This window comes from Phoxinus phoxinus, assembly GCF_949152265.1.
Source record: "Phoxinus phoxinus genome assembly, chromosome: 2".
In the NCBI taxonomy this organism is placed as follows: domain Eukaryota; kingdom Metazoa; phylum Chordata; class Actinopteri; order Cypriniformes; family Leuciscidae; genus Phoxinus; species Phoxinus phoxinus.
In genome coordinates this window covers 6,919,349-6,932,682 of record NC_136877.1, presented here as the reverse complement: position 1 = coordinate 6,932,682, position 13,334 = coordinate 6,919,349, and the positions used below count along the sequence as shown (strand labels likewise).

Below are 13,334 nucleotides of genomic sequence, written 5' to 3'. Positions count from 1 at the left end.
TTGTAGACTCTCTCAATGGCTATTGTAAAAAAACTGCCATAATCATCCCGCTTTAAAATCCTAAATAACAAACATGTTTGATATTTCCAGGGCGGCCCTGATGTGTCCGCGAGCAGATAGAGAGGTTTAAGATTTGATCTGTAAACGCCTCACAACACTCACACACGTCACTTTTAAACCAAGCAGCTTTGTGTTGGTCAAATCTGTGAATTTGTGACCGACATGAGCGAAATCTGAATGGGAAATATTTTCGCCCGGGAATTGGAATGATTCCTCCATGGACATAGAAGTCCATGCATCATTGTGAATAAACCGCTTTATGAATGACCTTATAACATGCAAACAACCAAACATCAACAACATCATCAGGATTGTTGGACTTCACAAGCTAAACAACAAACAGCAGTTCCAGTGCAGTCTGCTTTGACTAGCCAAGTGTAAACACCTTTGTCCTAGAACTGGATTGAGGCACAATATGGGTCTACGTCACATTGCAGACCCCTGCCTGTGAGCGCAGCGATAGTGAAGTGGGCACAGGTGTTTCCTGTGGTTTTCAGAGAGGCCGTCACCAGCCACATTTCCCTCCTTCCAATCAGCGATCTTCCCTCTGTTGATGTTTTTCAGCTGACTAAACAACAGCTCCACGCTGCAGGTTGGACAGTCACGTGAGTCGGCCACTCTTCACTCTCAGCAGGAAGGCGAAAATGGCCCTGCTTTTGAATGAAGGGAGGGTTTCCTTTATTCACAACACAATGGCTGGTCATTACACAGGACTTTAAGGACTTACACGTTTACTATAGATGTGATGACGATGACAAGGATTTTACAAGAAACAACTGGTTGCACAAGAATACCTTGACGTGCAAGACTGCTACATGGCATTAGTGTCAGCCATGTGATCAGCTAAAAGACAAAAAAGAAAGAAATCCTTAACCCTTGTCACTTCTCTTTGTTGACTCTTTGTTATAAACAATTCTCATGACGAATGTCACGTTTCCAAATGCAAACTATAAGCGACTCAAATGCACAGTAGCATTTACTGTGAATCGAAACTGAAAACACGGTGTTGTTCCAGTACTCTGAAACATTCAGCACGTCAGTCAGACTATATATTTATATAACTACATCACAACCGTTGCGATTTGATGATCGCATTAAGCCATATCACATTCTCACTGCCATGCACGGTCAAAATTCCTTAAAAAAAAAGTTACCAAACAACTGGCGAGTAAGAGTTTCAATGCCGATTTTTACTCACAATTGGTGATTTAAACCCTGGATAACACACTAAATAAATGTATTAATTATTTATAATATTGTCTTGGATTTACACAATTCACGAAAATACGGAAATGCATATAAATACGGAAGAATCCCATCCCTGTAGTATAGGTACAGTCAGAATGCTATCTTCGGTTAGGTTTTTTTTCTTTTCTGTTTTGTTGTTTGATTATTATTATTTATTTATTTTGTTCAGCTGTTATTTTTTGTTCTGTTTTGCTGTTATTTTTTGTTTTGTTTTGTGCCGTTTTGTTTTGTTGTTTGGCTTGATCACTTATGTTTGCATTATCTTACAGGTATAGCCATACATCTGATGACTGACTAAGTTTCGTTTGTTGTTTGGTTTTTGTTTGGTTCGGTTCGGTTTGGTTTGGTTGTTTGATTTGGTTTTGTTCTGTTCTTTGTTTGGTTTGCTGGTTTTGTTCAGTGGCGATTTGTTTTGTTGTTTGGCTTGACTGTTTTTGTTAGCGCTATCTTACAGGTATAGGCAAATATCTGAATGCTATCTCAGTTTTGTTTATTGTTTGGTTCTATTCTTTGTTTGGTTTTGTTCTGTTTAGCTGTTTTTGTTTTGTTTTGTTCAGTGGTGCTTTGTTTGGCTTGCCTGTTTTTCTTTCATTGATCATCAAGCATTTGGCATTTATTTGGTTTATTTGGTGTCAAATGCATAAACGCTGTTTCCCAGGTCTGCTCACAGAAATGGAGGGAAGGATATGGCACAGCCAGCAGTGACTGGGCCAACATAATTGGTGGCCACTTAACCACATGTCAGAGTCAATAATGTTCACAGAGGTACTTCTGTGCTGAATGGAGAAACCAACTCTCAGGAGAGGGAGGATAAATTCACAGAGTTAAGGGAGCAAACACTGTTGAACAGAAATGTACATACAGTCAAACAGTATGTCAGGGTTATCTGATTGCTTGGTTTTAGCGGATGCTTTTTATCCAAAGAGACTCAAGGTTCCCTAATTGCACTAAAAGACAACCGGGCAGTGTGGGGTTTAGCATTCGCTCATGAAAAGTGTAGACAGAGGATCGTGGTAGCTATCCAATTCACAAACTGAATTGTAATACTTCTTGTGCAATGGCTCTTTTTTTGTAGTTTCTTTAAAGTTTTTGTCACAGAACACAAAGTATCTTTATCCAAACATCCACTAAAGACTTTTAGTTGCACTCAACAGAAAGCACCCATCCAGCCTATTATTGCTCCTAAGGTGACTTCTGTTGACAAGCATCTATTCGGCGTCAGCTGGCAAAGTAGTTGATCTAAACATTTATGGTTACTAAAACATTTGACAATGCAGTTGAAATGTTCCTGGCATACATATAATTAAACTGGTTTTAATTTTTGAAACCCCCAACCTCTTGTTTTGACTTCATTTGTGAGGACTTAATTAGTGGGGTAAACTCCCTCAACCCCTTGTGATTTCCCACCAATCCAAATGTGGTCCATACCTGGGATCTGTAACCTTTAAGACCAGTTCAGACCCTTAATTACCTTCCCCTTAGCCAGAAACTTGAACAACCAGGAATTGTCTTGGTAGAAGTCAGCAATTTTTTCCTGTTCTGTCTGAATGATGTTAACCAAGTTGGTCCCCCAGAGAGAATGAGACGTTACGGGCACACCAGACAATCCGAAGCACTCAAGCTGCCGAGCCAAAGTGCTTTTATTTGTGTGCATCTTTATCTTGTTAAACGCTGGGATCTCATTGGCTGCTTTTGAACTTGTGGACTGCTATGGGTCCTTTGTTAGCAGGTTTTCCTTTGGTAGCCGAGATGAACAGAGACAGCAGGAAATAACAAAGCTCTCGGAGTATGGCTCAGCTCCCTGGTCCTTTGTTTTATCATGCTTTGCCTGCCCTCTGCCAGGAACTGCAGATACTAATCAATTCAAGGGGCCACGTAGCTCTCCGAGGTCCTGTGTGCACTGTACATCGTCATACATTTCCTTTTCATATTTATTAGTCAAAACAAGTCAAAATGTTTCCATTAAATCAGCACCCAAATATTCTGGCAATCTCATGAATTTTCAAAAAAAAAAAAAAAAAAATACTAATAATTTTTTTCTGGCTTTATGCTTCCTTCTGCACACAGACCACAGGAACCCACTGTGTGGCAAATCTCACCTATGACTAGCTCTTGATGATGCTTTTCCTGCAGTCCACAAGGTGATTACTTGACAAACACATCTTCAGATCTTCCTGACAAACACATATTTTCTCTTTTTTTGTCCAAAATTTGGACGCATGCTGGGATTCGGATTGTTTTCTTTTCTTTTTTCCCCCCTTTGTTTTACAAATACTGACTAAAAAAAAATACTGTGAGACGTGAGCTTCAGCCATTCGCACATTTGCCCCTGGTGACACAACCGGAAACCAGCAAAGCAAATTGAGTAGGTGAAATCATTAATCATGCACTTCATATCCTTAAATCTTAGTATGCGCAATCCCTGCCATTATAATGCCACAACCAGCCTTCCATTTATAAAATAGTGAAAGATCTGCAGTTATATATACAAATATCCAATCTCCAAAAGTGCCTCTATATAGACAACAGACCAAACTACAACTATTTACGCATTTTCTAAATACTTTATGCGTCCTTCCCGGAAGTACGAAGCACATTCCAGATTACAACAGGGATTTGGAGGAAAGGGAAGAGAAGTTCAAAAAGTCAGAGCAACAGATGAGATAGATGACACAAACGGTTACGATCCCCCCCTTTCTGGGAGGTCACATTCCTTCATTATAGGATGTCGGGCTCCGACAAGGAATTTTTTATTTCATCAGTACATAGTTGTCGCAAACATGCAAACATTAGTGACCACAGAACATTTCAGTTGTGTCAGAAGGCATGTCTCATTGAGCTCTCTCTCTATATATAAATTATAGAGTAAATCAATTTTTTATTTTGAAAGAAATTATTTGTTTTATTCCGCATTAAATTGATCAAAAGTGAAGGTAAGAACTTTTAACAATCACAACTATTATATTTCTAACAAACGCCGTTCTTTGGATCTTTATATTCAAGAAATAATCCTGAAAAAACATAACGCGGTTTTCACAAAAAGATTAAGCAGCACAACTGTTTTCAACATTGACAATAAATATTAATGTTTCTTGAGCAGCAAATCAGCATATTAGAATGATTTCTGAAGGATCATGTGACACTGAAGACTGGAGTAACGATGCTGAAAATTCAGCTTTGGATCACAGGAATAAATTACATTTTAAAATATAGAAAACAGTTATTTTAAATTGTAATAATATTTCATAATGTTACTGTTTTTATTAATATTTTTGATCAAATAAATGTATCCTTGGTGAGCATAAGGAGACTTCTTTAAAAAACATGAATAGCTGAACTTTCGAATGGCACTGTATACAAATAAATAATATTTCAGGTTAACATAATACATCAAGTTATTATGTTCTCCAATGTAAAATAAATCAGGCAACATGACTTATGATGTATATCACCAGATTTTTTAAATAACAAAAACATTTTTTTTTTCTTCCACAAGACTAGAGTAGAGGAAGTATGTTTTTCTTCAGGCTTACAAGATGAAGGACATAATCCATTTGATGCAGTCAGTAGAAATAAAGCAGATGATTCTGGGTTTATTTGCTGGAGACATAAAACAAGCATTGCCGCGAGGAGCAATAAGGCCAACTGGCTTCAGGAGGTGCCAAGGGTCCATGTCCGCCTCAGTCCCAGTATGCTGGAGAAGGCAATGCTCATGCACTGAGTGTTGCCAAAGCGGCTCGCTCTTTCGTAGGAGGTTAGATGAATGGGACTTGTTGTTAGTTTAACAGGAACATTTTAGTCCATCATTCTGGCCCTAACGCAAAAGTCTCAATGCGTGCCAGGGAATGAAGATATCTGCAAGAGCAGATATCTCCTGAGACAGAGGTTAATGGCAAGCGATCTTGGTGACAGTGACAAAGAGGTAAAAGAGTAACATTATCAGAAGAAGAAACCCATGCACAGCCTTGAGATGCTTAAGTAATCCAACTAATGTCAATGTTTATCGGCCACTTGAAAAAGTGATACTCAACATCAGCCAGTTCAGGAGCCAAGCTGAAAAAAAAAAAATCTGTTTGCAAGGGTCACATTTTGAAAACATCCTCTGAATACATGTAAACGTTAGAGAAGGATTCACCAAATGCATAGGCTACTTCATGTTAATATGATTTTATAAATAAACCGCTTGCTTGTTTGTGTAAATTAACTTTAAAATCTATCCTGACAGTGATTATTATTTCATGAATAAATAGGATAAGTTAATATTACACACGGTTTATTTGTCAGCAATGGGCTCGCAGCTCACATGGCTAGGGTCACTGTAAAAACTAACAAGTTCATTCAACTTAAAATAATTTGTAACCTGGCTGCCTTAAAATGTTGTGTTAAGTAAGCTAAAAAACTTCAGTTGTTTGTACATATATTAGAGTTCCTAAAACCTAGAATTAATCATTGGCGTAACAAAGGTGAAGCTGACAAAATAGTTAACTTTAATTTAAGTTTAATGAATTAGTATTTTAGTTACTCCAACAAGACATGAAAAGTTGTGTAAACCTAAATTCCAGTTGAGACAACATAAAATGAGTGACGCCAACAAACTTGTCTGCTATCTTGAGTTGTTTACACTAAGCATCTTGTTGAGTCAATTTATAATTATTAGTTGTGCAAACAATATAAAAATTGGCTAAACTATTCATTTTGTTGAATTAACTTTTTTTAAGGCAGCCAGGTTAATTTTCCAAGAATAGTTCATTTTAGTTGGAATGTTAAGTTCATTCAACAGACTAAACTGCGTAATTTGCCCACACAACTTAAGTTTCTGTTAGTACTACATGAATGTGGGGATTCCTATTAATAATTAGGCTATTACTTTTTTCATGGAAACAAATTACTGTTTTGAACAAATTCATCAACCTCCTTATTTTTTGCCACTAAAGATTAAAACAGTGGCACTGTTCAAAATAACTGTCTTCGTGCTCTCATACTTGCATGTCGTGACATGAGGAAAAGGCAGGGAACTGTCCCCAGGCACAGTCTTGTGGCCAAATAAAAAGTGTATTAAAATCACATTAACAAAAATAATATTGAATAGATTGAAAATATTTAACATAATCCCCCAACTCTAGTTCAGTACTCATCGTTAAATCTCATGATCATACAGGTTTGGTTCTGTTACTTTTCTACTGTTTGTTTTAAGCCCTCATTGCTTCAAGAACAATAACATTGTAACAAAATAAATGAATGAACAAAAGGCTCCATATGACTACCGTACGTACACCATCTACAACTTATTTATTTATAACATCCAGTTTAATCACTATCAAAGGTCATCTCCGACATAAAACCTCTCAGGGATGCATCTGAGCACAGGCCAAAGGCACTGTCATAAATTCAGCTTGTTTGTCAGCTGAAAGGTCCCATCTAATGCATCTCACGCGAGAGACCAGGACAGCCAATCTGCTTTGACATTTTAAAAACCACACAAACCCATGAGACCATCAGGAATCCAATCAAATTTACCTTTTACAGATAAAATGCATCTTTTCTTAAGCCCATAAGAAAATGCAGCTGTGGCAGTGGACTGTGCACATGCTCTGGGCATATAAGAAGAGCTTGAACTTTAGGTTTACGATGACCCAGGCTTGAGTACGACTGCCCGGTCTACATTTTTATGTCCTACAAAAGGGTAAAAAGCCTAAAAATAAAAGAACAAAACAAAATAAACATCGTGTTCAATATAAATGCATTTCTGATCTACAAAAACATGTTTTTAATATGTTAAGCATTTTTGTGTTTAACATGAGCCATTTTATGTGAAGAGGACACACTGTGGCTTGCTTGCAATCAAGTGACCCTGACATTCAGCATTGAACTTGAGTCACAGAGGAATGTACGGGACTATTCAGCCCTTATAATGTGACTAATATAGATGCAGACTCAGTAAGTACATGCTTGTCTGGGAGTTAAACATTTGTGAGTCAACATACTAAAGTTTTGATTTTATTGATTATAATCTGAATCCCACTGAGATCAAAGAGAGAAACCATGAAATAATGCCAGTTATTCCTTCACTATATATAATGAAGCATGTCAACTTTCCTCTGTTTGAGGTTCTGAGAGTAAATTCATGTTGCAACAACGATTTGTGACACTCAAACATCAGATTCCAAACAAAACATTACCATGATCACAGTCAAACCACAATATAATTATTGAGTAACACCTATTTCATCTACAGAACAGAATGAACACTTCTGATTTTCTAAATTGGATCCGTGTTTGTTCTGAAACCATTTGGACACTTTGAATGTATGATAGTTAGCAATATCACATGTTGTTGTACTGAACATCATCTTGCCTGCAGGTTTTTGCATTCCTGCTGCGCCACAACGCTGAATGTCAAGTATAGCAAAAGCAAACCATATTGTGTCCTTGAAAAATTGTCTCATGTTAAACATCACAATAATTACTCCAGGTCTGGGTTTCCATTTCCTTCCCATTGGCGAGAGAAACTCCGCTCTGAGCGAGAAAACACTGATACTCTGACATTCAAAACCTCGTTCCTCACTCCAGGCGAAATTACAGAAACTGCACTCTACTTCTGCACCTCCTCATATAAATTCAATTTAGAGGACGGTCACTGTTTTATACTGTAATAATAGAATATAAAATCAAGAAGCATCTGCGAACAAATGATACCAGGGCTCCACAATAACATAATAACAATGTAACAAAACACAACGCAACGTAAAAATCTGTAAAAAAAAAAAAAAAAAAAATATTATATAAAATAATAAAGTAAAAATAAAGTAAAAATCTACTTTTGAGCCAGAAGATGCTAGCACTTTTACTCCAAACGAACTTTGTGACTGTTAACCAACTGACGTCAAGCTCGTTTTCAGTGGATGTATGAAGTCACAAAATTTTGACAAGAAGAAATATCAATTGCGTCTTCACTTTGAACAGTACATCGAGCATTTTAGTATTTTAAACCTAACAAGCATGTGTTATGAAATGTTTTGCTCTACAATAAATGCCACTTAGTTTATATTATGTAATGTCATAAATGCTAATGTCCCATTGCTTCTTGATACCACTGTATATAATGAAATCTAAAACATTTAACAACAAGCTAAGGGTTTATAGAAAAAATAAATAAATAATGGGTGAATATACACGTTACTGATTAACAGACATGATGTTTTCAATTCAAAGTACAGTGTAGGTTAATAAGCCTTCCTAATTAATTTTTTTATATCTTTAACAGTGTAAAAGGCAATCAGAGAACATCTGTCTGAACTATGTGAGATCTATAACTAATCCATCCAGTCATGGTTTATGGTTTGCCTGGCTCTTCTTTCTTAATAGCATTGCCCTATTTGTAGACCATCTTTAGACGGGACGTTTAATGTCTCCTCAATCTGCTCCCCCATGTATCCTGTACTTCCAGTGTGATCTAAGCAGTAAGCAATGACCGAATTTGCATGAAAAAAAGCTGAACTTTCATGCGAGACAGGGTTAAAATGGCACGCAAGGAGAATAGCTGGCGAACTTCCTCCAAGATTGAAAACACCTTTGGAACAAGAGCTGTAAACACGATGGGGTGTTTTTCTATCCTTTTATACTGGGAACATTCCTCATCTGTAGCTATTTAGTTTGCTGGGGGTTGTTGTGGTAAAGAAAGTATTTCTGCTGTTCCGAAACAGAAATCAGAGTCAAATAGAAATCTGTAGAAATCTGCAAATAATAACAATTTGCATACCGAGACGAAAATCCAAATTGCCTGGCTGGTATGTTAAAAACAATATTCATTAAAACTACAAAGATGGGACTGAGGCCATTTCATTTCAGTGTGCTGGGGATGTTGAGGACATTTAACCCCAGCAATGCACTTTTATGAGTTTGTTATTTTCCTTATTTAACAATTCGGTCGAAATAAATGGCTTAACATAAAACCCACACAACTAGACTAAAGGATCATCTGTGCAATTTGATGGAAATGCGATTTTTTTTTTTTTATACATATTTTTTTTAACCTTATAAAGGATTACAGTCAACATATCGGAGTGCTCTGCACATTTATACGCACAGATGCTTGACGGCAACTGCACATAAGCATCAAAAGACCATTTATAAGTGTACATGAGCACCGTAAAAGAATCCTAAACCACATAAATAAGCCAAAAATTACGCAAGGTCAGGTCACAGCATAAGAAACATATTGGGCAGAGAGATCATAAAACATGTGCACATACTGATATGTTTGAGTAAACTGATGGAGCAGAAACTATAATGAGGGGGTCCTCCACATGTTGCTAAATGCTTCGGAGATGATGCTGCGTGGATGAACTCAAGCCACGGACCAGCAAAACACTCTTTTGGTTTGATTCTGCAGCCTGCTGGGAGTACTGGCACACCCAATGACTAACAAGCAATGACATACATACATCGCTGGTCTATTTTTATACGATAAATCGCCCACCCTATGCTCTGCGCTGTCCCTGCAGTGTTCAAAGAGATATGAATGTGTTTGATGAATGTTGTTCTACAGTGCTTGCTTACTCAAAAACAAGACGTGAGATGAGAAAATGGAACAAAACAGGATCTCAATTAATCAAACCTAAATAAACTAATAATAACATTTGGATATGCTGAATACATTACATTTGAATAATTAACTACAATACAAACTAGGCTATACAATAAAAACATAAGTGCTATAGACGTCAATAAAAATAAAAGATTTAATTATTGTTTAAATGATGGAAATTGGTACTCAAAACTGCCGTTTTCACAGTTTGTTATTCCGATTCATAAACTCTTGATTACATGATATTGATTAATTTTGGATATATTTTAAGTATACTACAATCTGTTCAAACTGTTCAATTCAATTGAGATTTTATATATATAAGCATCGTATATTATATCTAGGTAATCTAGCTATGAACATTGAATAGATTTCCTGAGGTAAATGTAACATTGTTTACAAGCTTTTTTACTGACGTCTTTCCACGGCTGAAAGACATGAACATTTTTACTGTTTCTTTCAACATACCCTCTGATGTTCATTCACGTTTGATGCTCTAAATAGCAAAGACATTGTACAGCTTCAAAACTGTATTTATTGTTTGAATTTTGTGATGAAACTGGCAGAATTTGAAGGCTGAGACTTTGTTTCATATCAAAAGTAAAAAAAGGACAAAACTCCTTGAGATTACTAGATCGCAGGCACAAATAATGTTTAGTGAAGTTTAGTTCAAGCATCAACTGAAAACAGCACATACTAAAAGACTGATTCTTGAGATTAAAGAATCAATATCAGTTCATCAAAATGTAGATAGATTAAAATCAGTTAATTAATAAGTCATCCCAGCCCTACAATTATAGTGGACCAAAGAACCAACCAATATTATTCCCCAGCAATGAGATAAACCTGAACATAAAGAGCCACTATAATTGTGACTAATAAGGGAGAGTTTTCTCACGTGTTACATTTACTAGCAAATTTTGGTTTCTGATTTTAACTGAAAGGTTACTCTGGCTCTTTGACAATGATCTACTGTGCCAGACTTGGTGGTTCCAACATCTACAACAACAATCTCTACAAAAAAAATGGTGCATCAAATAAACAGAAAAATCCAGTGAATGTCAAGCCTTCCAAGCTGACACAAAGAACACTGATACTTAAAATAAACACTTTACAACTGCTGAAGGACATTCCCTAAACTTGCAGGAACTTTATAAAGCCATTGAGTCTGCACTGAATAAAATCCCTATGGAATGTCTCCAGTGCCACTGAATACAAGTTTTCAGATATACAAGCAGTTCTTGAGGAAAAGGACCTTCATTGTATTATTATGCCAAATAATGGAGCATTTCAAACCACGGAAATGGAGTAAAATTCAATTCCACTGTCTCTGTTAGACGAAACAACCCTCATTCCTGGAGTGGGAAAAAGATCAAGTTCTCTTAGAATCACAAACTTAAGTCAGTGAGAATTTATGATGATAAGAACAACATCTAAGTCAAGGATTGACCCAGATTGTGTAACCTGTTGGCTGACCAGAGACTCAACCACCTGCTGAAGATATTGAATTTGCGTTTAGCCGATATTTCAGCCGACTGTAAATAATGTTCAATTATAGTGACTTTGGAATCAGTGGGAGACGGTGTTCACGGCTTCATCTCTCAGCAGGTGAGTGTTAACAGCCAACATGAGTGAATGACCCTACAATCTTCAGTGACCAATGAGCCTCTTCTCACTTTCAATAGCCAATGCCCTCCAGAGATATGATGGCCAAACCCTTTCCACATCAAAAATTTGAATTTCTCACGTAAAAGCATGATTAGAATGGAAACTCCACTTTTAAGTTTTACCCTATTCACTAGCGGGGTAATAACGGCACTGTTCTTGAAGCAGAAAAACTTATATATATATATATATATAATATATATTTCTCTCTCTCTTTCTTTCTCTCTCTCTGTCCCTCTCTCTCTCACTAATGACACTTTGGAATTAGCAACGGAGGCGTGGAATGAGATGTGTAAGAAATTAGTCCTACACAAAAGAGAGTTTTAAGGACAAACACCTGACAAATGTCTTGAAATACAATATCTGAACAATGTCATATGTTGTGGTAAACGTAGTAAAAGTGGAATAATTGACTCCGGTCTGTTGAATTATTCGAAAATATTACAGACCCTAGGTGTAACGGCAATAATTCAACGGACCGGGGTTAATCCTTCCTTACTTATACTCTGCACGCTAGTTACACCATTTGATTTAAAAAAATTCGGAAGTCAAACGTTTTCCAGACTTTTAATAAGCCATTTTAAAATGTATTATAAGTTGCACCACCTTGACATATTTTACTTCATGCCCCTGAAAAAAAAAATCCAAACGAATCTTAATTAAATATTAAAAACAAATGTCATCACCAGAGAAGAGGTGTATTTTATATTAGTTTATATTAATATCAATATCATCTTTATTTTATTTTTTTATAAATTAATACATTCTCAGAAGGACACTGTTGTGATAATTCATTGGATGAAAAAAGTAGCATGTGCAGACCACAAGTCTAATGATGTCTCGCAAAGGTCAAGAATTACGTATTATGTTTTGATGATAAACAAGTAAACAACAATCAACCAGACTGTTTGATTACAGCTTGTAATCCTACAGCTTGAGCAGGACTTTGGAAGCTTCTCACCTCAAAAATCAAGTCAACTTTCAAGCCACTGCCACTCAGGAGATGTACAGCGTGTACTTCTCAAGCTCAGATAAGCAAATATTTGGTCCTGAGTTAAGTTGATTTGTGTCTGTTAATGGGACCACAGTGTGTAGAGCATTAGATCGGACTGAAGCACAGTGAAGCACTTCTGCACACCATTTATGTAAATGGACAGGACATGGGCTAGGAATTCTCCAATTAGAGCAAATGGAGGCGACTGGGATAAACCTTTAAGTAAACAATGATTATGCATTTGTTGACAAAAGGAAAGGCTGATATCAGAACCACATGAGTTTCCGAGGACGTGGGCAGAAGCTTTCACAGATTTCAGCCACTTTTTAGAGGGAAAAAGTTACAAAAACAAATTCATATTCTCCAGCAATGTCATATTTATTCTATTTAGAATGATCAAATAAATCAAGAGGGCAAACTGACCAATGGCACAAACTGGGACAATCTATCATAGAAAACAACTGGGAAAAACAACGAGGTAGAATATATACACTGCTTTTTTTCCATTTAGCTACTTCCAGAAGGCAGCTGTGCATGGATAAATGATCTGGGTCTACTTTTGGTTTTCTGTTTTCAGAAAACAGAACAGAAACAACTCCTTACCATTTCCACGCCCTGGGGAAATGCCGTGCCATCCCAGTCCTTTTTGGGGAAGCGTTGAATTATCTTGCCACATCCTTCACCAGATCCTAAAATTAAAAAAATAAAATAAAAACATGGAGAATTAGAAAGAAAGCATTACTAAGATGTGTGATTTCAGCACTTTTTTGAAAAAAACAA

The 13,334-nt window shown here is 36.6% G+C and overlaps 1 protein-coding gene across 3 annotated transcripts in view; it reads right to left on the bottom strand.

Moving 5' to 3' along the window:
* Positions 1-13,334, bottom strand: part of sbf2 (SET binding factor 2) — a 133,539-nt gene that overhangs the window by 108,499 nt on the left and 11,706 nt on the right. For all 3 annotated transcript variants that reach the window (XM_079604907.1, XM_079604908.1, XM_079604909.1), the window contains exon 2: positions 13,158-13,243. In XM_079604907.1, the coding sequence (XP_079461033.1) occupies positions 13,158-13,243 (86 nt within the window). The remainder of the gene's footprint in view (positions 1-13,157; positions 13,244-13,334) is intronic.